Source organism: Semicossyphus pulcher, unplaced genomic scaffold (genome assembly GCF_022749685.1).
Source record: "Semicossyphus pulcher isolate SPU_LCO1_2020_fin unplaced genomic scaffold, fSemPul1.0.p SCAF_14, whole genome shotgun sequence".
NCBI classification, from domain to species: domain Eukaryota; kingdom Metazoa; phylum Chordata; class Actinopteri; order Labriformes; family Labridae; genus Semicossyphus; species Semicossyphus pulcher.
The window spans coordinates 30,252,658-30,280,191 of NW_027211648.1; the positions used below are offsets into that span (position 1 = coordinate 30,252,658).

The following is a 27,534-nucleotide window of genomic DNA, read 5'->3' on the forward strand; positions in this document are numbered from 1 at the left end:
AGCCGTTATGCATGCTTTTGATTACCACACTGAAAGCCTCTGGGGTCTCATAACAAGACTGACTCTCCTGTTAAAAGAGTGTGTTGTATCCTTGAGTTTTTATATATATGTATATATATATATGTAATGTTGATTTATTTTATGCAATGACATGAATTAAAATGTTCACAAAGAAACGTCCTCATTTTCTTCTGTTTGTTTACATCTTTAAATAACTGCTCATCCTGAAGTTTGTTTTAGGATAAAGCTTACTGAACTAGTGTGGTTTTAAAGGAATATATTTACAACTGACATGAAAATATAAATCATGCTTATCTATTTAAAAATTCGTAATAACCAATATCTTGGGATTGAACATGTAAAGTACACGTTTAGTCTAAATTTTCTGAAGTCGATACTGATACCGAAACCTGCCTCTCATCGCTTAAACTGAGGAGGCTTTGAATAGAAGTTCATTATGTGGATTTTTACGTATATCTGAGGGTAAGAAAGTCTTAATCGCTGAGGTGTTGTCCACAGCTACACAATGTAGTCAGATTCCTCTTCAAGTTATCTGAGGCCTTATTTGTTATTAACTCACGTATATTTATGGCCACATGGTGTATAAATAATTAAAATCATCATGTAGTTACATATCGCAAAACATGTAACCCAACAAAATATATTTCTATAGTAAGGTAAGCTAATACTAGTCGATAATTTATTGACGCTACGTAGGCTATATCATGCATTCCACACTGATATAGTTGGAAATACTACAAGTCCTACAGTAGCCGATAATTCCTGGATATAACAATAAAATTTATAAGTATTTATTTTATTATTTTTAATTAACCTTATTATCAATAAAGAATGATCTTATCTTAATTACATAAGTTGGACAATATACTTATACTTTTTCTTCATATACAGTATATAAGGAGCAGATGCCACCGTGATGTCACCCATTGGTTTGTTGACTACTGTTTTGAATCCTCGAGTTTGGTACTTTGGCCGTCGCCATCTTTGTTTTTGGAGCCAGGAGTGGCCATAACTGTTTAAGAGACTGGAGCTGAAGAGGAGCACGGGATAAGCAAAAGCTAAGTTATGACCAATCGCTCATGTTAGTTTTGTTAGCAAGGTGCACAGCCTTAAAACGAAAATGTACACATCCCAAATTATCAGTGTACTCCCACAGACTGTGTGTTGGTAGAGCCGAACGTTGATTAACAGTAAGACATGTTTCCAATTACCATTATAGCGACTTGTCATTTACAGGTAGTTACGCACTAAAGGATGCCCCCTCTAAATTACCATAATTTACAACATGAACATCTTACTATATTAAAGAACACTCAAGAGAATAAATATGAAAAAAAGTTTTTAATTCCCTGTTTGCCTATTTGCATTTCTGCACCTGTACTGCTGAACCTGTAGATTAATTGTAGAGTTACATCTGATGATCATATTTCTTATACAATTACCGCAATATGAAACACATTTGGCCAATGAAGCTAATTCTGGTCCTCTTAACTTGTATTCCTGTTGAATCGTCGGATAGTAATGTAGTTTACGCGGAGTCAGTGAATGCAGCATGACAGGCTTTACGTTGGGTCCAGCCCCCGGCGGCCTCAGCTCAACTTCCTGCCTGCTGCCATAACTTCTCTGTTCATAACACAACAGTTAGACAGCGTTCATACAGCAGCGGCTACAAACACCTGATGAACACAGAGCTGTGAGTGTTTTTATTCATATGAAGACTTGTTTGCAGTAAAGCTGTTCCGCTGTTTGGCTAGCTTAATGATAACAGGCCTAGCTTTAGCTACAAACACGGAAACTGTCTGTGGTTCTGACAGCAGCTCTGCTGTAGATTACTGTACTCTAATGAGCTGCCGAGATCTGCGTTTAAACTACGGCTTTGTCTTTTTTAGCCCGGGATATTACCGTAAACCAGTACGGTTATTACGTTTAATCCTTCCCTAAAGTTAGCTTAGCGCATACTGAAGTTACATGGACACTGTGTGTAAAGAGTCACAAGCGACCTTGAATTAAAAACGAGCACGGTAACGGCAGTTAGCTTGACAGGCAAACAGAAAAGAATGTTACAGCCGGTAGTGGCACATGCGAGTGAAAGGGATTAAAGTTAACGAGTTTAGTGCACGAGCTGTCAAACGGAGGGGGGCGTGGCTTCACTGTCCATTCCATTCAATTCTACATGCTTTACTGACGTGAAGGTGAGCATCAAGTGATTAAAAGAAATACAAGAAAATAAGTATAATATATCTATTATTAAAGATCAAGATTAAATCAAGAAAACAGTAAAAAGCAGCTTCTCTAATTTAAATTTAAAGTAACTTTTATCAAATTGTTAATTTACTTTTCCATGTTAAAGCAGTGATCTGATTTTAGGAAAAGTAGCCCATAGCATGTAGATGGGTGAAAGCAAAATACAAGTTATATCTAGGTTATTATTGCTACAGGTGCACATGTATACTTTTGAAAAGTCACTTATGATTAATGTGCATTGTGGCCTCTAAATAATTGAAACATATGTATACATTATGTTTTTAACATAGAGCCCAGGAAGAGTGGCTGTGAACTTGCTTTGAAACAGTTAATGGCAATCTAAATAAAAAAATATTTTCCAGCACATCAAGTCAACATATTTAATGTTATCAGTAAACACAAAATTTGTTTTTAAAATAACAAACGTTTCTTAAATTGAAAACAAATGCAGTCAAGCCGTTTTAGCAGTAGCATGATACATTTCCATTTTGGTGGTCATAAGGATAAAATCAAATGTTTTTTATTGGTTTCCACTGAGCACAGGGAGCGTTGCTGAGATTGAAGAGTCTGAGGCAAAACAAGCACATGTTGGATTGAAGGAATGTTGTGGTGGGGAGAAATGAGTCATTCAGGAAAATGGCCCATGCGTCTGGGTTTTATTTTCCCTCAAAGAAATAATGTGGTGCCTCTTTGTGCCTCTTCAGTGCCAAGAACACCCCCTCCTTTTTTTACTACTTCCGTCAGTTAGGTTCTCTCAAGGATTTTCTCTCCAGCTGCATCTCCTGAGGGCACACTGAGCCTCTGCACAATGCCTTACAATGTTATGCATAGAATGTATATTTAGACTGTATCTGTGCAATTTAATGGTCAGGAATTCCTGGGATTGTGCCATCATCATGTTCTTGAAACGCACATAAGGAGACACATAAAACAACATATTTAAATTAATTCCACACACAAATACAAACAAATAAATATATACAGTTTCTGTTGATGCCATGAGGGTCCCATTGAGATAAAAACACCTTGTGTTGGCGCTTGTGACCCTTGCATACAGCAGCAGTTTCTGCAGTTCTCATCAGAGGCTGAATGTCTGGGACATTTGAGCAGTTCAGTAGCCTTAACAATAAAAAAATCTCTGTTCAACAATTCTTTTGTAGTTTTCCTCTAGTGACCCCTGAGATCATTAATGTATATTTAAGAGTTTTGCAGCTGCGGGCTAAAAAACATTTCTCCTGTAGGGCACTATTATTAAAGAGATGTCTGGAAGCTGTTGACAGGAAACCTCCAATTGCAAACAAAGTCATATATGTCTCTTATTATAATGAGATTTTGATCCTTGTAGGTTTTATATTTGTAAACCTTTTCTAGTCCTGAAATCTGTCCAAGTCTATAGGCTGAGCCTGAGGAACTCACAGCAGGTGAAACACTACTGCACATATTCAGTGGGCTGCACACACCGCAACTAAACCTAGGAGCTAAAAAACTTTATGGTGTACGTGCAAGATGAGCAATTTTTATTGGACCAACTGGGTAGGATCTTTGTCTCCATTACCATTAAGTGTTGATAATATGTCCGTGTGAGATTCATCTGACGACCCTGAAAGAAGTATCTTAGGTCTCTTTTTCGATGTCTTTGGCAGCACCTGTGGTGATGAGCAATTATCGCTGGTGCATGTGATTGGAGAAACAGTATGCCCCTTCACACATGAGCCAGTTAAAGTGCGAGTTTGTTGCATTAGCTCGGCTGCAATGCAAAGGACTTCTATCAGCGGGCCATAAGAAAAATCAGCCATGTGTTTCCTCATTTAGAGAAAGATGGTGACTTAAAAGAAATGTACTAAAATGAGGATGAAGCACCAAAACATTAGATCCTACATTTCCCATCGTGCATCAGTGCCTTGTTAGACGCTGCCCACGTCCATGCCTTTAAAAACGTCATGCTCGCAGTTTGTAACACGGGCTTTTTGTTTAATTGAATTGAATTTACTGTGAACAACCTGCTGACCCAGAGCTGCTGCTCCTCCTTCAGGCCGGGGTCTGGTCATGACGCAGCAGGAGCAGCAGGAGTTCATGGAGAGCCTGGAGGCGGCCCTCTCATGGATGCGGGCCATCCAGGAGAGACTGAAGGCCAACGACAACACCCAGGGGCCCCGTGATGCTCTGGAGGCCCGACTCAGGGAGACAGAGGTGAGATACCACCCTGACCATTGGCTTCACCTCTGACCTCTAACCTCTGACCCCTGCTGCTACTTTAATACTCAGTCGTCAGACTCCAGAGAGGAGACAGCTGCAGTGTCCGCTCTTTGAACAGGATCCTGTTTCTGTGGAGTCTTTTCTAAAGATCCTAATTGAATTACACTTTAGAAGATACACAAACAATTGAATAAATCATTTAAATTCTAAGAAGTTTACAGTTACAATTATTATAATTTATTATTTAATCTACAAATAAACCACATTTACATTTTAAATGAACCTAAATGCTCCTTCTTGTTCCCTCTGTATGTGTAGAAAATCCATCAGTCGGAGCATGAAGGTCGGGTGAAGATGGACATGGCGCTGGTGGCAGCAGAGAACCTTTTACGCAGTGAAGATGAAGAGCTGAGGAACCAAACCCACGCGAAGCTCAAAGACCTGAAGAGTCTGTGGGAGGAGACCTGCACCTACATCATCCACTGTCACAGGTAATGTGCTGTAAGGTTCCTTAAAGCCAGGCTGCAGGTAATGAAAGAGAAAATAAGATGTCCAAAGTTTATCTTCATTATTGATTTTTTTTTACCCTCCCGTATCCAAATCATTTGTCTCCCGGCCCACCATTCACTTCTAGTAGAAACACAGCTAAAACATATGTAGTCTTTATTTATCCAGACCCAGGCAGCTCATTCTAACTTTCTTCCTGTTTCCCCTCACACCCAGTCGCATCGAGTGGGTGTGGCTGCACTGGAGCGAGTACCTGAAGGCCTACGAGGAGTTTGAGCTGTGGCTGACAAAGCAGCAGCGCAGTCTGGATGTCGGGGTGGAGCTGCAGCTGGGGACGAAGGAGAAGCTCTGGCAGGTGGACCAGCAAAGGGTGGTGGTCAGTGACATCCACGGTCAGGCGGTGCTCCTGGAGCGGCTGCTGGACGAGGCTGCTGCGCTGCACAACAGAACCCAGGACCCCAGTGTGGAGCCCCAGGCTCAGGAGAGGCTGCAGGAGAGCTACAACGACGTCAGAGACAGAGCTGAGGTAAGGTCAGGTGACACGAGGTGTGTGTATGATAGGGCTGCAAGAGATATTGTTTACGATCCCAGTGCTGGCATGTGCAATAGTGACATCGCAGGATGTGCATTGTCAAACAAATGAACTGAAACACCTCATGCTGCCCGTGCATGCGTGGGTTCTCTCCGGCTTCCTCCCACCGTCCAAACAAGTTAGGTTCTAGGTGACTCTCTTAATTGCCCGTTGGTATGAGTGCGAGGACGTGTGGTTTTTTGTGTTTCTTTGTCAGCCATGTGATTGACTGGCGACCTGTCCAAGGTACACAGCCGCTCGCCCGATGACAGCTGGTATTGGCTCCAGCCCCCTCGTAGTCCTCTTGCAGCCCTTCAACAGAGCATACAGAGAACTGATTGCTACGCATGCAGAGTCTATATCACCTGCCTGTTAAACATGCACATGTTCTGCTGCTGTCACAGATAATGTCCACTGCATGCTCGAGGCAGGAGTTCAGCTACACATGGTGGCTTTTGAGTGCATTCATGTGATCAGCAGCAATTCATCCCGGTACTGATAACGCAGTGGATGAATATGCAGTCTGTTTGATGAGAGGAGGTACAGTGCGATGTGTTGGGATGCCTCACAGGAAGAACAACAAGATGAACTTTCCTTTCTAAAAGTTACTGTCACACGGTTGGTCATGCTGAGTCAACGTATCCTTTGTACAGTGTAAGTGAGTCGTTCCAGCTGTTGTCTCTAAATCTGCTGTCTCTCTACACTTGAGCATGGGGGTGTCCGTCCCTGGCAGAGCGTGGTTAAAGTAGGTGAAGGAGTTTGTTTTGTTAGAAGTACATTTTTGTATTGTATATCTGAACATGAAGAACACAACATATTTATCTCGTGTTATTTCCTGTATTTTCATAAGAGATGTGGCTGAACAAATACACTTTGTTTTGTTTTTCAGTCATGACTCACTCTAATAAAGGGATTTCCAGCCTGTGGACTTTATTAAGCATAATCAAGGTCATATAATTCTGTGCTTCCTGCCTGTAGTTCATTCTGGCAACGTCACAGTGGTCGCTGGTGCATGAGTCAGAATCTGAGTTAAGCAGGAAAACAAAAGCTCTTCACTGCTCTGGATTTGTACATTCTTTTTCATATTCTTTGAATCCATCCAGGCTCATAAAACTCAATAAGGCTGCAGGTGACATCATTTTTATTTTATATTAGGGAATAATGAGTAGGATTTGTTGTTTGTGAACGCTCCGTTCAAAGTGCGTCCCACCTCTCGGGCTCAGCGACAGAATGTGAGCAGAGGTGGTAGAGTGATTTTAGAGAGTGAATGAAGAGAGGGGAGCAGCGTTAGTAATAACAAGGCAGAGAAGTTGTTATTCTTCGAATTATTCCACATCATTAACTTCTTAAATCACAAATTATAACGCACACGCCTCTGCACGACCCTGCAGGTGCTGGTGATTGGTTGAAGGCAGCTGCCTAATCAGGTGTGGCGCTGCTGACAGGTGGAGACGGACAACGCTGTAACTTGATTGCTTTATTTGTATTGTTTTTTGTTTACTCTACCTGCTGCAAGCAAGAAGAGCATAAAAGATTATTTTGTCCATGTCTTCACATTGTTTATGAAAAGTCTTATTGTACAGTGTGCACGCAGTGAGTGTTTGCAAGTTAGAAAGATGTCTATGTAGGTAATTAATGTACGGTATCATGCTACTTTACAAGTGTACTTATCTGACATAAACTGCTGCATGAAGTGCTGCTTCAGTTTGTCGATGATCGAGGTCTTGCAAAGAGTTTGGACAAAGCCTTTCGTCCGGCTCTTCTGTTAACCCAACGAATGAATAGGCAAAGCAAGGCAGGTTTATTTGTATAGCACCTTTATTTGTATAGACACACAGCACCTTGTAAAGCACTTCAAAGTGCTTTACAGGGGCACCGAGATACATTAAAGAGAAGACGTTAAGAACACATTAAATTGCACTTTAAAGGCAATAAAACAATAATGACAACAAAACAAAAGTGAAAAAAAGACGTTATATATCTGAAGCTATTGGAAAGCTGCAGTAAAGAATAATGATTTGAATGAACTGACAGTTTTATCAGATCTCAGGTGTTCAGGAAGCTAGTTCAACAGAAGTAAAAGCTGCTGCACCTTGTTTGATCCTGGGAACTTGTATACCTGTCTCATATCACCTGAGGAGTCTGGATGATGGATGGAAGTAAGGCAGATACGTTTTTAGGCCCAAAACCATTCAGTGATTTATAGTCAGGAATTTAGAATCTAATTTTTGACAAGAAGCCAGTGCAGTGATTTAAGGTTTTCACTAAGACGTGAGGACACCAATACAATAGTCTCTACTGCTGGAAATAAACACATGAACAAGCTTTTATTTTCTATGCAAATAGAACATGGGCTTGTGGTTTATTTAAAGTGTACATAAATAAGAATTATGCAGAATGTGTGTAGAATAATACTATGAGGGGAGAAGAAAGGAAATGAAAAAACTAAACAAACAGTCAAAGAAGCAAAGTGAAATTGAAGCATGAAATGAAAACACGTTAATCCTCTTGAGCAAAACAAAAGAGAGTTCCTTTGTAAGAAGAAGAAACGGCTTCTTGGGACCCGACAAACAGATGCAGTGATGGAGGCTTAAAATGGAAACTTCTGTTGTGCTCTCATCCTTTGGGTCTCCACCACACACAAGTGTATTTATATAAACCTACACATCAGGACAAGGTGTTGATTAAGAGAATGCTTTGTCGAGAATTAAAACAAACAGGAACGTTGGTCATGTTGTCAAAAGGCTGATGAAATGTTACACTGAGGAAATGATGATGACAGGAAAGGGTTTCATTTAAAAGGGTAAACACAGGAACATATAACATCACAAAAACATACCAAAATACAACAGACAGACACAAAGCATGCAAAGAATCAGGGGCTAAAAAGAAACATGGTAAATAACAGGACCTGTTAAGAGCAACAAGGTTGTTGAAAAAGTGATTTTAAAATACTTTGTACTTTTCAAGAGACGGTTAAGAATCTAACTGAAGTCTGCCCTGCAGCTCACACCGAGCCTGCAGGGCTTAAAGGAAAAAGCAGACTTACACAGATCTATCTGGGTGGTAGGATCATGAAGAGGATTTTCTTTGGTGTGTGTTGTAGCTACTGGATTGATATGTCGGTGAACTGCATATACACTGCAGTAAAACTTTTCCAATAAAAATGAACACACAGGTTTGACTCTTTAAACGCAGTAAAGTCCATTGAATGAGTACAGTGATGTGTACAACCATTGACTGTATAAATATTGTATGTAGCTACTGTGAATTCACCCATTGGTTGGTAGATTTCAGCTTAGAAGTGTTTTTACGGTCACTTTGTCCGTTTTCTGGAGCTAGTAATGACCATATTTGGACAGTAGGCGCTGGAGAGGACCCGTCTACACCTGTGGCTAATTTATTCGCTGGCAAATGAGCTAGCTTACTGTTTTGTTTACCACAGAATCAGTCCCTGTTTGTGTAGTTAGCTGACGGGAGTTTTTTAGATGAAAGAAGCAAACAGAGCCTGTGAACCTTGGGCTGGGTGGCCTCTTGCTTCAAGGCTTCAGTCCGCCCAACACACCTGCACCTCAGCTCTCTGCACAGCTGCTGGCCCCGCCCCCTCTTTCTGTCTGTCTCTCTGTCTGCTTTGTTGACTGTCTTCATCAGCAGTCTCTTTAATTAAGTCACAAAAGTTTAATATGTACCAGGCTGTAAACATGTTTATTTCCGCTGTGAAGTTTTAACATGGGGCTCTATGGGGACTGACTCGCTGCTGGAGACAGCCTCAAGTGGTCAGCAGAGGAACTGCAGCTTTTTGCACTTCTACACTTGCTTACGTTTTCAGCCCCTAAGTTGCAGCTTTGTACAGATGCTTGCATCATTTTTTCAGAAGAGCTGAAGTTGCATGCATATAACTTACATCATCATAGTTTCACTCTGAAAAAGGTGCTTTTGGTTTTTTAAAACAAAAGTAAGAAACAACTTTGATCTGAGCCTGTTTAGATGACTGCTTGGCTGTATCTGCGAGTGTGTTGGTGTTACATTGCTTTTGTTCTTAATTTACACTAGCAGCAAGGATTTCAAAGTCAAATTCCTGTTTACTTTGTACCTTTTTTTTTTGGTAAATCTTTCAGCCACACAGCTGTGCATCAACATGAAGTTAATGAAAAGTATGCTGATGTTTATTCTATGCATCTATAATAGGATCCAGACAAAGGGAGACAACAGCAGTCTACTCCTTTCTGAATTTCAGACGTGAATAATTTACATTCAGAGTAAAGATGCTGTCAGATTAGTCGACATGAACAGAAACACGCTGGCTGCTTTTCTCCTCTGTGAGCTGCACAATGAAACTGCTCTTCCTCTTCCCTTTTCAGACGGCTCTTTCAAGTGTCAGTCAGATTTAACCACACACCTAGGTCTGTCTTTACCTACATCATGCATTCACTAAAGCACACCAGGCTGCTGGCAGAGCTGTACATTTGAATCCAGACTGGGAAGTGGTCATTCAAATAATGCTGTGTTTTATGGACACCTCCTACCTTTAAACCGGCCCTTGTTTGGTCGTCTCTGTGTGGAAGTAGCAAACAGCAAAGAGTCTTACAGGGGAATACAAATGTACATTCTCTACTCTCAGATAGCCAAATATGAAGCCTCTGATATGTGCTGAAAGATCTTCATCACTGCTAAAAATTACCACGAGGTGTGTCTCCCTCTTTGCTAGGAGCGTCTGTCGCTGCTTCAGAAGATCGCTGAGGAGCACCAGACTTACCAAGGCTGCGTTCAGAGGTTCCAGTCCTGGCTGCTGTCAAAGACCAAGGAGCTGACTGATCTGATGGAGAGGGAGGATTCAGCCGAGAACAAGCTCAAAGCCTTACAAGTGAGGAACAGAATCAGGATGCTGATGTTTGTTGTCGCCATGTTTGTAGTCTCAGAACTTTGTTTTTGTTATTTTCAGCCGAGGAGAAGTGAGAGAATTCTGTTCGGGGTTAGAGTAAATATTCTCGGCTGTGTATCTTCTGAACTCAAAGTACCCAAAAATGGAAAGTTAATTCAAATACCCTTATGGCTAACCATGATGCATAGATGGATACATGTGTGGAGACTATGTGGCACACAAAGAAATGGATATACAGCTCTGCAAAAAATAAGAGACCACTCCAAACGTTCCTTAAATCAGCATCTCTCTCTACATGTCACGGCCTGCCCAATCCAGATCTGAACCCCATTTAAGCCTCCTGAATGTGATTAAGAGGACGCTGGATGATCACAAGCCATCAAACAAAGCTGAGCTGATCCAAGAGAGCTTATATGTTAATACTTGATTTGTTATCTGAGCCAGCACATTACTATGTTTCTTCTTCTGCGTCAGGCCCTGGATGACAGCGTGGCCGGCGAGGAGAAGACCCTGCAGCATATCGAGGGCCTGGCAGAGGGGGTGAGGGGTAACACCTCTCCCGCGGGGGCGGAGGTGGTGGTAGAGGAGGCCGAGGAGCTGAGGCTGGGCTGGCAGAGGCTGAGGCAGGGTCTGTGTGAGGTGGAGGACGGCCTGCGCTCCAGCCTGGACTCCCACAGTCAGTACATGACGCGGTGCCAGCGGCTGGGAGAAGACATCGGCCGCCTCAGGGTGATGCTACTGGGGCTTGACCAGGAGCTGGTGGATGGCCGCGAGGCTGGAGACCGCACAGACCACACAGAGGAGCAGATAGAGGGCCAGTGGAGGAAATACACGGTGAGTTTTCTTTAAACATATCAGCTGTGACAGTTCAGGAAATTATGACCTCAATACTGAGAGTGTGTGGGAATTATGAGCATCATTTCCTTCTTCTGGAATGTTCCTCAGCAGCGTTCACTCTGCGGTAGTGCTAATTTTTTCACATCGAATATTTATTTTAAATCCAGTATCTGTCACAGTGACGTTACTTTAGCATTGAGACATCTACAACTAACATCAGCCTCTCTCAATCATTCAAGAAACACCTGGAAAGCTCCAGGTGTGGACATAAATTAAAGTTCAGGTGTGGGTCTTTAAATGAAATGCTTTGATCATGTTGGCAGCAGTTGTTTGATTAATGCTTACACATAGTTTTGGGTAACAACAGAGCTGATCCCTGCATCACAACTACAGACACGTTTCAGTGTAATGTAAACAACAACATTTTCCCTCGTCTTTATTCCCCTATCTTTCTTTCTATTATCTGCTCTTCGGCGTGGTTGCACACCTTCATTTTGTTTTGTTATTGTTTTTGTCATTCTGATACCTTTAGTCATACGCAATCATCAGTCCTCCTGTCGTCCCTCTCAGAGGTGATAAAGTCTGCGTGCTCTGACATGAAGACGGGATTCTTTATCTCCATCAGAGTACATTTTACAACCTCTCTATCTCACATACCTGGCACCCTGGAAACACAATCCTGCAGCCCTGTCTGTGAAGCTGCTTTATTACTTTAGTGGCTCTCCTGAATGCCTCAGAGAGGTGTGGTCACAGCCAGAGTATTACTTCAATCTGGGTGCCTCACACTGTCACACATACCGGGTCTATCATCCTCTCTGTCTGGCTCTGGATGAAGATTGATAAGCACCCCCTTGTAGTGGGAAAGTGGGAATAAACGTGACAAGCTCTCCCTCCATAGAATTTAGCTTTCATATATTTTTATATACATGTGACAGATGAAGGACAGAACCAGCAGGAGACTGTTCAGAGGAAGAGTTCTGTACCTGAGGACCTGCAGAGCTGCTTCTGCAGGGCGTGACTGGAATGCTAAACGCTGCAGTGGACTTATCTATCTGTCATCTGCTGCAATCTCGACAGACTGTCACCTCCCTGTGACTCAGTCTGTTTCCACTTTCAGCTGGATTGTAAACAACTTCACTTTATCTACATTGCAAATATGTAGCTGAAATGTTTTACCACCCAGAGTATGCATCGGGGACATGGAAAGAAATGCCAAACAATGCTGGAACAGGCTCCACTAATGGCCCTGACATTAAAGAAAATACACGGTGCTCTTTTTAAGTCAGGGGTGGCTCATTTATTTCAGCAGAACTTTTTGTTAGGAATCAGAAAATCAATGGAAAAAGCAGGACTGTAATGACTTGGTCCAATCATTTCATTTGCACCAAATTAACACATTCAATGGCTTACCTGCCCTTCTATGTACCGACCTGCGTGCACTCTGCTCTTGCATTCATTGTGCATTAACCGAGGCAGCCACCAGCTAAGGCTGAGAAAGGTAGAAGCAATGATGACGGTGCTCCACCAGAAAGGAAAGACTTAGAGACCGATGTGTAATAACAATGTACAAAAAAGCATTTCGGCCTTAAAGAAAGAAGTGAAACATTCATTATCTCACCAAGTCCTTTAAGTCCTTTAAACGTGAGCTATATTCAGATTTAAAAAATGCAGTTTTATGACGGATAAAACAATTAATATAATTCATGATGAGCAGCAGTTTTTGCAGAAACCCTTAAAATCACGATGAGCCGGGGAGTTGTTACATCTTGAGAACCAGATTCTTAGACGAGGGCTTCCTTCAATCACTGCAGTACTTTATTATAACGCTGCTTTGTCACACATTTTTGCTTCATTAAAAATGGCTCTGAGATGTGGATTCTTCAGCTGGCCAGATGTCAGTTTTAATAACAGTTGTTTTAACTGTGCAGCTGTAATCCTGAGTTGAAGATGGTGAGTCCGTTTCTTGCTATCACTGTCATTGATTTTACTATCATCATGCTGGTAACACTAAAAGTGGCTCCAAGGACAAAATGACAAGATAAACAACTCTTGTCTCTGGTTTTGAAGCACATTTGACCTGCTCACTTGTTTAATTCCAAATTAAGAACACTTGATTTACTGCTGTCAAAATTGGCCAGATATCGAATATCTATTTTTGCGCTGTGTTGACAAGAGGGCATACCAAGACAACGAGAGACAAACTAAAGATATATTGATTTAAACATAAACATGCTTTTCAAAAGATCAACAAAGGCTTCCTACACCTGCTAAATAAGCAATAACTCGGTTACAATAGAGCGGACGTTCAGCGCTCCGAGCGCGCTGTGCTGTGACAGCTATATTCATTTAAACATAAATATGCCATTGAAAAAAAATCTACATACCTACACCTGTCTGTTGTGCTGGGGGTGAGAATCTCTCTCTCCCTCTTTCTCTCTCCCTCTCTCCCTCTTTCTCTCTCCCTCTCTCTCTCTCTCCCTCTCTCTCTGGTTGGGCTGGGATTTAATTTGTCCGCCATCATGACCACACGCCACACGGTTGTTGTATTCGCTCGTTTCAGCTCGACCAAATGTAATTATTAACGTGTCATAGTATTAAGTGACGTTTTGTGCATTCAAAGATGCTCCGTAAGCAAGAGAGTGCACGCGAGGACATACGCGAACACGCGAGAGCTTGCGAGACAGCCGCGGTGGTACTGACTTTTTCACATGGAATATTAATTCTAATAATCGAATATCCGTTTTTTATTAAAAAAATATATATCAGTTATATATTCAAATTTATAATATTCGTTGGCAGCCCTGCTTCATTGTGTTCGCTTGGATAAACTTGTAATTCCACTCGTGCTGAAGCTCACTGTTTCACTGTAAGTCTTTCTTTAATTTGCATTGACTAATTCTGAATATGCATGTTTCAACCCAAGCTGTAAATCTGACTCCAGTTTCACCAACTTCTCCTGCTCATGTTTGATGTTAAACAGACGAGGCTGCATGATTGTCACATGTCAGTAGAGAGCGGTTTCGGGTCGCGTTGCATTTGAATTTTTTTCCATAATTCAGTCCAGGTTCAGACGGGGTCTGCCTATTGTATGTAGGTCACATATATATTTAAAGTTTAACTGTCAAGAATAGACAGTGAACCTTCAAATGAGTGTGTGCTCATTTTTAAATTCCACATCAGGAATTATAACTTTTCTCTGTCCTGTGTCGTCTTTGACATGCAGTAGAGTTGTTGAGCTTGTTATTGGTTCTTTACACTCCTTCCTCTCCTTTTAAGGAAGTGAATGTTACATTATTATTTATTTTTTCTGAAAAACAGTTTGCAGTGACTGAAAGTTTAATCTGACTGTACTGATTCAAAAAAGTCTTGACTGCATGGGCCGCTGGTGTAGTTCAGTCGATGGAGCAGGCACCCCCAGAGGCTGCAGTCCTCGATGCAGCGGCCCCGCAGGTTCGACTCCCGCCCTCGGTCCTTTGCTGCATGTCGTCCTCTACTCTCTCTCTTCAGCTCTTCTTTAAATATTGGCAACAATGCCCCAAAAATAATCTTTAAAAGAATTAACGTCTTGAGTGTAAGAATAGAGTGTGGTATACTTTCTGATGCATCATAAAGTCTGCATGTGGAAACCTTGTAAAGAGGAAGCAGGAAGCATTTCCATGACAACAGCTACATTATATTGTCACTTTTTCTTTCTCTGAATCAGCTCCTTTAAAGAAGTCTGGGTGTGTCTCTCAGTTTGTGATGAGTCACTGAGCTGCACAGTGAATTAGGTTTGGGTTATTTATTCAATGAACTCTGACAGTGATGAGTCACTGAGCTGAGGCACATTGGACTGGACTGAACTGTGACGTTGTGCAGTTGCAGTGCACTTATTGCCCTTCCTTAATAATAACTGACCAACATACTGAGTTAATTGGAGAGTCGTGTTAAAGTCTAAACAGATGAAGTGCACTGGCTGTACCTATACTTAGATTTGTAAATGGAGTTTTCCCTTTAGTGCAGCACTGATGTATCAAAGCAGGGTAATCACAGCTGCAGCTGATAAAACTAATTGTGGGTATGCATCATTTAGTTTCCCAATTAACATCCACTCTCAATGATTCTCATAATAACACAGTGTGTACTCATTGTTTACCATCTGCAGCAGTGTCACTGTAATGTCAGCTCTCCATTTGCATGAGTCACTCCAGGGCTGTGGTAGTGTGCGGGCTGGTTGACTGGCTTAATGGGACAGAGCCATCATTGCTGTTATTAGGTGCCACTTTAATGCTCTGGCCTCGGCGAGTCAAAGTGTGCACCATGGAAAAGGGTTATTACCTCCTAATGCAGATTCAACAAACATGGAGTAGCTGCATAAGCTGAATGATGTTTGGTAGTGTCATGCCTCCAGATAGCTCACAGAACATCAGTTTGTCGTCATTAACAAACAAAAGTCAAAGGTCAAAGTAAAAATGTAACCCTTTGGTTTGCTGCTGTTGTGGCTTGATCTGACTCTGCCTGTGTTTCCTGTTTGTGTCCTGCAGGGTGTGAGGAACGCTCTGGCAGGAGAAGAGTCCCAAGTGGAACTTCTAAAAGCTCAGCTGAAGGAGCTCTTCAGGTTCTCAGAGGACTCACGACACCTTTCTGATGATGTCCTGGCTGTTGTCAAAGAACATCAGAGGTATGTGACAGGAAGCCCAACACTGTTTAATAACCGTTAAAGTCAAAACGTATGTTTGTCGAACTATCGAACACGAGGTGTGAAAGTATAACTAACAGCCTTAACTACAGGTGTGAACACACCCAGGACGGATTGAGGAACATTCAGCTCTGATCACTCAGGCCGCATACGGAGGTGGTCTGGGACGCTTTTATCCACATACGGCAATGTGTATGCACGTGTCCTGGGCCACATTAAGCACACCTCCCACACTCTCTGTATCCACGGCAACGATCACGTGGATACGGGAGACCACTCACCTCTCATTCCTGTCTCATTTAACATTTTTCTGCTGTGTCTCGTGAAAATCTTATTTTTATTTATTTCTCATGTCACTCCAGCATGTGTAAACGTAGTTTATGCATTAGAGCGGAGTGTGCACGGAAACACAGACAGATCCTGTCTGTGTTTATTCCCTGAGGAGACTGCATTTAAGTTTTAACACAGGACCTGAACCGACGAGGGGGAGAGACGCCGTCTTTTAGCATGAACAACTAGCACCCACACTGTCTCCAGGTGTCCAGTTCCTTAAGCAGGTGGAAACTCCTGCAGGCTCGAGGTCTGTGCAGAATCCTCTGATCATGGTTTTGAGTAGGTTTTCATAGGTGTTGTTGCTTGGTTCAATGCCTACATGAGAAGTACACCAAATTTTCATGATGGCATTTACATCAGCTAAAGTCTCACATTTATTTTTCTGGGTCGTGGCCATCAGTACGCAGGGAAAAGTGTTATTTTACTGCAGTGTAGAGGACTTCTGGGCTACCTCCTCTGCTTCTCCAGGGAGCCCGGTCTGTAGATCTGCTGCCAGCCATCGCAGCCAGGTTTTTATTGGGCAGATTGGGGTAAAAGATTTTGGATTAGCATCATTGGGTGGTTACTTGTTGCTTACCCCTTTGGCAGACAGAGTCTGAATCTGAGGAAAAAAGGAGAACATGCATTGGTAAGGGGTCCAGAATGCAGGCTTTGGTTCTCCAGGGGTCGAGGTTTAGTCTGAACAGTGTACAGGTTTCTATAAACACATGTTGTAGCTTGATCTGCAGTGTGCAGGGGATGCAGCAGCTTAAGGTAAGGTAGGGACAGAGGGAGTTTACAGAGGTAATTGGACAGGCTTATTACAGGCCTGAGACAGCCGACAATAGCAGAGTGTTTTCTTATTTTTTCGTCAGAGCATTTGATTTATTGATTGCTGCAGGGTTATGAAAAGAATGTCAACAAACACAACAAAAAATGTGAGTGGCTTCTGGATAAATTGCCAACCCAGGCTCCAAGTCCGAACATAATTATTTCAGTTTTATTTTGTTTAGTTTGTTCGAGGATTTACTTAGAGGATTTTGGCGCCTCCAATCATTGCCTGTTACATGCACGTACTCTGTGCTCGTGTGTGATATTTGTCACCTGGTGAGATCAGGATCTAAATTTAAGGTTTTTGCATCAATAATTATGTCAAGACCTGTTGTTTTCTATAGTTTGCACTAGTGAGAGCATGTAGATGTTGCACAGAAAAGGCCTGAGAGCTCAGCCTTGTGGGAATTCAAATGTCATCTTAGTACACTCGGATATGTGTAATTAGCCATCAACACAAAACCGTCCCTGTTGTAGCGATGATGGTAAATGCTGCTAAGAGACTAAGTGGGCACTATACTGTGACGCATCCGTAAACAACTTTTCAAAATCCAGATGGGTTTAACTGTTTATTAAAGTAATAATCTCGAAGATTGTCATGTAAATGAATGTCTGTTAAGTCTCTAACTATCTCTGAATGAGGTAATGCTGACTGAGCCTACGGCCCACTGATGAAAGCCTTTGCATTTGCAGTATATAAAAAATCACAAGCGGCACCCAGTAAGTGACGCGTTTTCCATGAGCCAGCAGCAGTTGGTCTGCCAGAGAGGGTAGGCGGAGCTAAGGTGTTGCACGTAAACAGTAATCTACTATGGCTGAACAAACAAAGGAAAGATGGATGACTACAGATACAACTTCAACAAGAAGTGAAAATCCAAAGAAGAAGAAACAAACTCGACGCTCAGATGAAGCAAACAGTCTGAAAAGGAAAGCGACCGTCAGCCAGGAAAATCAAGAGTTACAACCGGAGCCGACCGTGGACGTCACACATGCAGCACTGTGTGGATATCTGAAGTGTGCTCCTGCAATTACCGTTTCTCGCCACAGGTGCCGCCAAAGAGAACGAAACTGAGATCTTCGAGATTATAACTTTAACTTAAAACTGACAAAACATTTTAATACAAAAAAGCAAAATGTAAGGCAGCGTGACGGTCAGCAAAGATGTATCAGAGCCCGACTCAACCTCTTTGTCCGAAACTAAACAGGTAAAAAAGGTAAAACCACACCCAGGTGCCAATCACCGAAAGTGATGAAACCATACAAGGAGCAAACAAATAAGCGACACACAGCACATTATGGCTCCTACACGTCGTTCAGAATAGGATTAACCATCTCAGTTTTCCTGACAGTAGAGTTTTGACTGCAGAAGGTTTGATGTCACACAGTCAAATAAATAAATAAATAAAAAATGTTAGCAGAATATAAATATAAATATATAAAATAGTAAGGCAGCAGAAGGATTTCAAATGCACGTTTGTTCAAGGTTGTCTTGTCTACTTGTCTTAACTGTCGAGTGTAGGAGGCACATTCTTTTCATGATTTGTGGATATAAGGGATAAAAAGGCTGATTGCAGAAATTTTTTACAAAACCGTTAATAAAATCGGCCATGCTTTTTGACAGAACTAATAAACCTGCTTCCCCAGAAATGAACATTATTCATCAGTAAGATGTAATCATGGCCATGAACAGTGAGGGCAGTGAATCAGGATGTGAAGTAAGGTCAGCAGCAGACTCAGAACAACCCAGGACAAAGACGATGGAAAGTTCTTTAACAGAAGTTAAGACAGTTTCTCACTGCTGCTGCTTCTTCGACAGTGACATTTACACCTGTATCAGCTCTGTCTGTGTACTTTGTGTTTTCTGCACCTTGTGTTTAATAAGAGGACCGTTGAGTATCAGCGAGGGGTAGTTTGGTCCTTAACTGCCACCTAGTGGAAATACTTTTGATGATACAAGAATGCAGGAAAGCATGTGAGCAGTGGTGCAGCCGCTTACATATACAGTTTTACTTGCAGACATTAAGTTTACTGTGTTTAAAGGATCATTGGTCGTTAGAAAACCCTTTTGAATTATGTTAGCACAACTGTTGTACTGGCTTAATGTAGGGCAGCTGCAGGGTTTTCACAGCATCGATCTGCGTACAATAAAGGCAGTAAGTCTGTGTTTCCTTATTTGACAGAAATGTTTGCATTTTTCTGTTATTTCTGATCATTTTTTATTTTATACAAGAGACTTCCTGCTTCACCGTCACAGGGAGGTATATTACTTTTTACTACATTGATAAAATGAGGTACTAGTAACTCTACAAATTAAGATTTTCACACAGAAAATCCACAGGTAAAGCTGAAACAATTAGTCAACTATATAACATAATATATTGATAATTAACTGGTGGCGCTGTCGCTGACGTTTCTGTGCAGCAGCAGTTTGAGTGGTGACCTGTTGTGATATTATTGTCAAAGAAAGAAACTGTTAAAGCTCCTGTGAGGAACTTCCGTGTGTTGTGTTGATTTTGGCGCCCCCTGTGGACAAAGCCGTACCTCTTATCTCTTTGCTGATTGTGTCCTGTGCGTGCTTAAGTGGTGGTTTTTAACACAACATCTCATCCTGCTTTCTTAAACAGTCATTTGTATCGCTCACTTTTTTGCCCTGGAAAATGTGAACAAAGGCAGCGTGCAGTTAATCACTTCATCTGACACCTACCCCCCCGACAGCAGTTTCAGGCATTAAAAATATCTTTATTGAAATAATCGATCTTGTTGCTGATGGTCTGGTTTGCTTTTGTAGTTTGCTTTTCTCTTTCATAAGCAGTGAAAAACTCCTCACAGGAGCTTTAATGAAAAAACAGAACGCGGGGATGAAGCGCTCCTCAGCGCCCTGCCGCAGGTTGACTCTGGCTTAAACCTCATTGGGGTGCGTCAAAAATTCTTCTATGCAGGAAAAACCCTGAGTTGAGTATCTGGAGCATCAGCATTTGTCAAATCCATTGTAGTCTCAATATGGCCAGGATAAAAGAACTTTCTACTGAGGCTTATTATTCTGTTCTTGTTCAGGGAAATGAGGGATATTACACGCAAGAAGTTCCCACAAACATAAAGCTGTCATACATCCGTGTGAAGTACGAGTACCCTCGAAAAACAACGCAAAACGACTGTTAGAAGCAAGCAAAGAATAAGAAGCAGGACTGACACCAGCACAACTGAGCAAGAAGACAAGTTTATCAAAGTCTCGAGTATGAGAAATAAACGCCTCACAGGTCCTCAACTGGCAGCTTCATTAAATGGTACCTGCGAAACATCAACAGTGAAGAGGCGTCTCCTTGGCCTGTTATTCAGAGGAGCAAAGAAAAAGCCATATGTGAGCCCGGCCAATAAAGGGACAGATTAAGGTGAGCAGAAGAGGAAGTGAAGTGGATGGCACTTAGTTTCAACAGGACAGAAAGCCAAAGCAAAACTCCAAACTGCAGGAGCTGTTTAAGGGAAGAAGAAGGCGACTGGTATTTTGTCTACAATGGAGAGTCACCTGATCTGAACCCTGCTGAGCCGCTGTGGGCAGACAGCATTGTTCAAAAAAACCCACTGAAACCAGCATTGCCAGCCCTTCTACTGTAATGGGGCCTAACATCAAAAGCTCAAGTTAGGTAGTCTGCAGATCAAAGCAATGGGAGCTGGCTGAGCTCCTCCATTGTTAACCAGCACAACGTGTTTCCTTCAGGACTCTGGCCGTAATAAGAGGCGGATTTTTAAGCATGGATAAGGAAGTGAATTTTCTGCATCTTAGAGTTTCTGCAGTTCTGACAATCTGCTCTCTGAGCCTACTGAGACCGAGAAAAAAACAACTCAAGAATGGAAAATTCAAACTTTGGATTTTAATATATTGTAATTATCTACATTCGACTGAAGTACGCCGCTCCTCAGGGTCTTTCTCCTGCATACTACCTCCTCTACCTTTCTTTCCTTTTGTTTGTATGAATAGCAGAACAGAACCACTGATCGTTCACATCCACATGAGCATTCAGAGAACCAGAATAAGAAACATAACCATCAATATAACTGCAAACCACCAGCTGGATTTAGTCTTTCCCTCTGGAAAAACTGGGCCCTGTGTATCAAAGTGAAAGTTACACTTGGCGTGGGTGTGATGCTACCATTAAATCTATCATGCTGCTCCGCTGGCAGCGTGCACTCGAGCCGGTATTGACTCCAGAGTTTGTGCAGGACCTTATGACCCATGTTATCCCAGCATGATTTGAGCTTCTTGTCATGCTTGGCTTCCTCAGTCTTAAAGTGCCGCTGTAAACGTTCGGTGGGGCTGAGGTCAGGTGTCTGCGGAGGAACTCGGCTTGATGTATCGGCATTCTGATGGTGTGGTCACTTTAGGTCTGCCTCATTGTGCTTTGAATACAACCGAGCCAATTTCTTCAAAGTGTTTTAGAGTTCAATGCTCTGTCCCCTCAGAAATATTTGATGAATGCTCGACTAGACATGATTTCACGCTCAGCAAGCCCGTCTTTGCTTAGAATGACAATTTGAGATTGTTGCCGCCCCCCCGATCATCCTGGACACAAACTCTACAAGACTCTGTCCTCCAGCAGAATACTGCCGCCCATTGGGATCCAAACCCCGGGCAGTAATAAGCGTTTTTCCACCTGCTGCTGGTCTCAACAATTCAGCCTTGGTTCTACTTCCGTCATGCGGCCCCATCGACATGTTATTGCCATTCTCATAAACCACTGATTATTGTCTGACGATTATTTCACCTTTGGGAACAAAGGACAACATTTTTCGGCTTCCGGTGTTTCAGGAAAAGTGAAATTAGATATCCTGGCTGTCACGATCTGGCTCAAAGAAGGGATTCACACATAGAACACCATGTTCAACAGTTACACTTATTGTATTACTAAAGATAAAATAACCATAATTGTGGTGACTGTAAGTTAGAAAGGTCAGAGTATGGATGAATGTGTTACATGCAAACAAAACACAGAAGCAACCAAACCAGCCGGTGGAGGCCTGGGCAGACGAGAGACAGGGAGGTTACAGTGGAAGCCACTTAAATGAGCTGAGGACCAATTACCTCAGCTGCAGGCAGTTTCCTGATGCCCTTCCTGACTCTGCCCATTGGCCCCTGAACAGGGAAGTCAAACTGCCAAACAGAGAACAGACAGAGGCCCAATCTGGATGTCCACACTCACGCACTCACAGACTTTGAGGCGCGTTCCTGCTTAGTCTGCGAGGGCTTAGGGCTGTCCCACTGTCAGCGCATGAGGGCTCTCTCTCTCGCAGGCTTTCTGAGCCCTTTATACGGACTCTCCATAAGTCCGCATTTCTGCAGACCTTGCCTGAGGGAATTACCCAGAGTTCATAGCGAACTTGGTGACACAAACGTGATTGTTCAGCCCTCCCACTAAATGTAAACAAATGTTCATACATTGAAGTAGTATTCAATAAAGTTTTAACAAAATTAAATGTTCACAAATGATTCACAATATTGTTTTTCTGACTTTAGATAGTTTGTTAAAATACGTAAACACTGTAAGACACACAGTGACATGCTGGTATGAGATTTAATGACCCATCTGGTTTCCAGGCAACGTGTGATGCCATGACAGTGTGTCCCATTCCTCATTGTTATGAAGTTATCAAACCCTCACAGACTCACGCGCTGCACGTCTGACGCCATTAAACTCTGTGCGGGTTCAGTGTTTAGGCTTTAGGGTGGAGATTGGGATTGGACCAGAGCGGGCCGGACTTCAGATGGCCAAGACTCCCGCTGCTGTCTGCTGGTCTTTCAGGTTACAGGTGGAGCTGAGAGAGGACGTCAAAGACAAGATTGTTATTAGCAGTTATATCTTTATATCTTATATTAATAGAAGCTAATCTGTTGTTAAATGATAGCCAATACCACCTGAACTGTTCTTCTGCATCCAACCAAAGCTGTCTGTGCTGCTCTGACTACAAACGTTTCTGACACCAAAGATCTCGTCCTTCACTTACAGGTTCTGCATTTATATTCATACATTTGTTTATAGAAATGTACATTAATATAGAGCCTCCACATCTGACTCACCTGCATCATTATTTCTCAACATTAATTATTCTCTCTGTATTGAAGTTGAACTTTTGCATAGTCCCTCTGGAAAGATCTGAATCATTCCTGCACATTCCTACAGCTCTTTGAATGTCCTTTAAAAATAGATCAAATCTACATATTTTATATTCTTTCATGTCTTTGGTGGATTATTCTGTTTTTAATTCTGTTATTTAGTTTTGTTTGGCTGTTATAGGGCTGATGTTTAGAGGCTCTGTGCTTTATAATTCTTTGTCTGTTCTTTGTCATTGTTTTACAGCTAAAACACCGAGACTCGTTTAGTGTATTTCTAAACCTGCTCACCTTAAACTGATTCTGAATCTGAGATTTTCTCTTCATTGTCGTATCATAATTAGGAGATTGTTTTGAAATGTTTCTGGGTCCTCAAAGGTTCAGATTATTTCTTAGCTTACCTAAAGACATTGACTTAATGCCCCGACTGTTTCACTGTATGTTTGGCCCCCTTTTTATTCACATATTTGATAATTACCACCTTGATCTCAGCTTGTAATTCTCTCGTAATTGTTCTCTACAAAGAGTTTCCTGCCTGAAACAGTTCTGTGTGTTCATGTTGCAGCGTGAAGTGCAGAGCGACGAGGCTGTGTTCGGAGTCAGAGTCCGGGCTCAGACACATCCTGCAGGACCCTCTGCTGGTCTACACCCAGTGGAGCCACATGGTCTCTCAGGTTCTGGAAGCGTCTGCTGAGGTTTCTGACTTCTCGCACATCGCCATGTTGGTCCAGAACATAGAGGTAAAACACACACATATGTCTCTTCTGTGTATATTTATTTTTTTGAATAATAAGACTTCTCACCTGAATCTGCAGCTCCCCTTGGTTTTATGTTATAGCAGGTTTCAGCTCGTTGTTTAGCTATTCAGCTGCAACTTTGCAGTTAGGGCTCACCGTCACTGTCAGAGAAAAAGCTCACATAAAGCCACTCTACACTAACTGTGCAGACAGACACAGTAAGAGACTCTGTTGTGATCATAGTGAAGCATTTAGAAGCTAAAGACACAGAAACTTTAGGCGTTGATGAGACCAAAGTAAAAGGTCTTAAAGAGAGTGAATCTGGACTAACATCAACCACGTGGACACGGGCGTGGCCTCACATGAAAGATCATGTTGCTCTGTACCTGCTGGATGTGTAAATGAGCAAATATTTGCTAACTTGCAGTGATGTTGCTATGGTATTATGGAATGCATCCTGCATCTCTGATACATTCAAATCTAAAATGCACTGCAATCTTAAAATGCATCTAAAATGCAAACACACTTCCTGTCAGCACCAGTGTCCAGGCGCACCTGAAGCTGTTTGTTGGCTCTCACTGACTTCGTTCCCTCCTGTCCTGATCGGTGCTCGTGTTGTGTTAACTCTCAGATGAACGTCGCTTTGGACAAAAGCGTCTGCTCCATGAAATTTTAACATTGTAAAATGTTGCAGTAAAACTTTACTTACTTTATATAAATGACAAATCTGTGCATCATAAAAACCAACTAAAGAATCCCTGAAAATACATAAACTAATAAAAACAAACGAACAGCACTGTCTTTGTTGTAACTTAAAGGTGATAATATTGTGCCAATGTTCTGACTTACATAAGGAATTGATTAGCTCAGATAATGGTTCCACGTTCTCAGTTCAAACTGCACCTGGACCTCACAGGTCATCTGGATATGGGATCTTCATAATTGGACCCAAGTGTCGCCCAACTAAAGAAAAAGTAACTGATCCTGTTTAAAAAAAGATCAGAAACATGTATTACGCTCGATTTCAAGCATACAGTAAAATACATTTCAAAGTAAGTTTGTGTAAGAGTTGCGTCATTGTTGTACCGTAAAAATTCTGTTTGAAATTCTGTACAGAGATATTTTCTGGAGTTTGATCTTTATGAAAATGACAGATTTGGTTCATGAATATGATGAATACTATTATTTGTGGTCTGCATGAGACTGGTCAGATTGAAAACAACAGACTTCATGTGTCCTTTCTTTCCGTCCTGTATGTCAGCGTCTGCTGAAGGACAGCGTCCAGCTGCAGGAGCGCTTCAGTCTGCTGCAGGTGAAGGGGGACCTGCTGGACTCAGTGTTCGGTCCTGAGAGGGCTGATGGTCTGCAGGACGAGCTGACTGCTGCAGTCAGGAACAGAGAGCTGCTGCACAATCAGCTGCAGCAGAGGAAGAGCAGATTACAGGTATCAGTGTGTCTTTATCTTCTTCTATCTATCTATGTGTCTGCATCTTAAACTTGAATGTGAACTATTGAAACCATGCTGAAAACTGAACTTTATCTTTGGCAAATAGAAAAAAAGGAATTTCTCAAATTAGGACCAGGCTCAGATTGTTATTGTAAGTGTCTGATAACCTCCCAGAAAGGATGCCTACAGAGAGAGACCAGAGGAAGATGATTTTAACCAGAAACAGACGTCATATCTCTTTCTACCAAACTTCACACTCAATTGACAAAAAGCTAATTATGCCTTGGAGAACATGGGAGCTGCATTTCTACTACTTGCTGCTGGTTAGTTTGTTTGTGTTGTTTTGTTTTAATTGAAAATGTTGTGATGGCACTGAACTAACCATTTAAAACACAAGAGTAAGAGTGGCGGAGCCCCACTGGCTGTAACGGCATCATGAAACAGTTTTCTTCAGAGGTTTCTGCTGTGTTAACCGCGTCTCTTCACGGCTGATGTTTGTTTTTCTTTCTTGAAAGGGGTCAATTGATGCAGACTTGATGAATAATGAACGGGCACTTAACCAGCGAGTGAATAGGGTCGCCATCATTGTTTCCAAAAACCTCAGTTTCTGCCAGTACACACGAAAACACAAGTGACACAAACACAAAGTTTCAAACTTTCCAAAACACTCATTAAGGGGCTCCAACACGCCAGAGAAGTGTGGACAGGAGAAAGAACTGTGTGCCAAAATGAAAATGTATTAGTGTGGATGTTTTCTAAACATGACTGGCTGTATACCAACACACCTAATGACATGTTTCCCTCACTCAGGCCTTAATCTCAAGGACCAAGGACTTTGGTGACGCCTACGAGCTGATTCACTCCAAGCTGACCGGCCTCCGGGACCGACTGATGGCAGCAGACGGACTCCAGCCTGACATCCTGGCCAAGAAAAGCCAGTCAGACCAGTTCAGGGTGAGTCTGATCCCAGGTCGGACCTGGGCCAAGCCGAGCCAGAGACCAACTGTCTGCTGGAACACACGAGCTGTGTGTCCAACAGATTATCTACATGAGTAGTTTACAAGTAGTGTTGTGATGTGTTTGACCACATGAACTGAAAGTTTTCACAAAGTCCAGATTTGTGTGTTGTTGTCTTATTTCTTATGTTACACCGTCAAACTGTGTGTCATGTGCGTCCTCAGGTGATCCTGAAGGACCTGGACGACTGTGACGCCCACATCACAGCGCTGGAGACTCTGGTCCTGTCCAGTCCGAGCAACAGGACTCAGTTTGATCGTCTCTGTGCCGACTGGAAACATCTGCACCAGGCAGTCAAGGTGTGAATGATGTTTTTAAACTTTAAATCGAAAAATGTAATATATTTTCTTACTTGTCAGCTTTTGCAGTCTTTGTTACCGACTGTCCAGGTGATGTTTTCCTTTTGTTTGCAGGGGAAGTTGCACGAGAGCGAGGAGAGCATCGCAGACCACGAGAGCTTCCACGACAGTCTGCTGAACATCGAGAAGTGGCTGATGATCATGAAGCAGAAGCTGGAGTCCTTTAACAGCCCGTCAGGAGGCTGGAGCATCGAGGGGCGCCAGCACGAGGCTCAGGTGTGTTCTGCACCTCTGTGCATCTCATTGTGCTCACCACCTTGTTCTTATTTAATAAAGGGTTTGGATGAACATTAGAGCGCATTAGGATTTGGGCATGAAGCTAAAACTTTTTCCACCACAACAAAGCATCAAAGTTATGACTTTTATGTCCAAAATGAGCTTCTATTCCCTGTTGAGTTTCAAACATCAGCTTCTGAATGCCACCCCGTGCTGTAGCTGAATGCAGAAGCTCTGTCTTCAGTGCTTTGCTTCAGGAATGGAGATGACAAACAAGACGCTTCACAGATTATCCTGCTCCTGTTAACACATTCAAACTGTCACATTAAGCAACTTTAAGCCAGTGCAGATGAGAGTTTCATTATGATGCATTAAGTCTGTGACTCGACTTTAATTTAGGGAGTTTGGACCTGCGGGGGTCTTTGCTCATGATGGATAAACTAATCAATTCATTAAATCCACTTCCTCTTCTCTTGATTTCATATCACTAAAGTATTGTTCCATCAGCCGGCTCTGTAAGGCTCGCTGTGACCTTAAGTGATGCCTCCAGACATGAATTTTAATGGGACTACCGAG

The 27,534-nt window shown here is 42.3% G+C and overlaps 1 protein-coding gene across 2 annotated transcripts in view; it reads left to right on the plus strand.

Moving 5' to 3' along the window:
- The first annotated feature begins 1,634 nt into the window (after positions 1–1,634).
- The window catches only part of syne3 (spectrin repeat containing, nuclear envelope family member 3), a 45,687-nt gene continuing 19,787 nt past the window's right edge, over positions 1,635–27,534 (plus strand). Inside the window, exons 1-12 of one of the 2 annotated variants that reach the window (XM_069661881.1) lie at positions 1,635–1,714; positions 4,298–4,455; positions 4,780–4,952; positions 5,185–5,494; positions 10,248–10,403; positions 10,896–11,255; positions 15,782–15,918; positions 23,748–23,922; positions 25,181–25,363; positions 26,177–26,320; positions 26,548–26,682; positions 26,797–26,958. In XM_069661881.1, the coding sequence (XP_069517982.1) occupies positions 4,312–4,455; positions 4,780–4,952; positions 5,185–5,494; positions 10,248–10,403; positions 10,896–11,255; positions 15,782–15,918; positions 23,748–23,922; positions 25,181–25,363; positions 26,177–26,320; positions 26,548–26,682; positions 26,797–26,958 (2,079 nt within the window). In that variant the 5' untranslated portion in view covers positions 1,635–1,714; positions 4,298–4,311. Of the gene's footprint in view, positions 1,715–4,277; positions 4,456–4,779; positions 4,953–5,184; positions 5,495–10,247; positions 10,404–10,895; positions 11,256–15,781; positions 15,919–23,747; positions 23,923–25,180; positions 25,364–26,176; positions 26,321–26,547; positions 26,683–26,796; positions 26,959–27,534 lie in introns of both variants that reach the window. The other variant, XM_069661880.1, reaches the window with a different exon arrangement.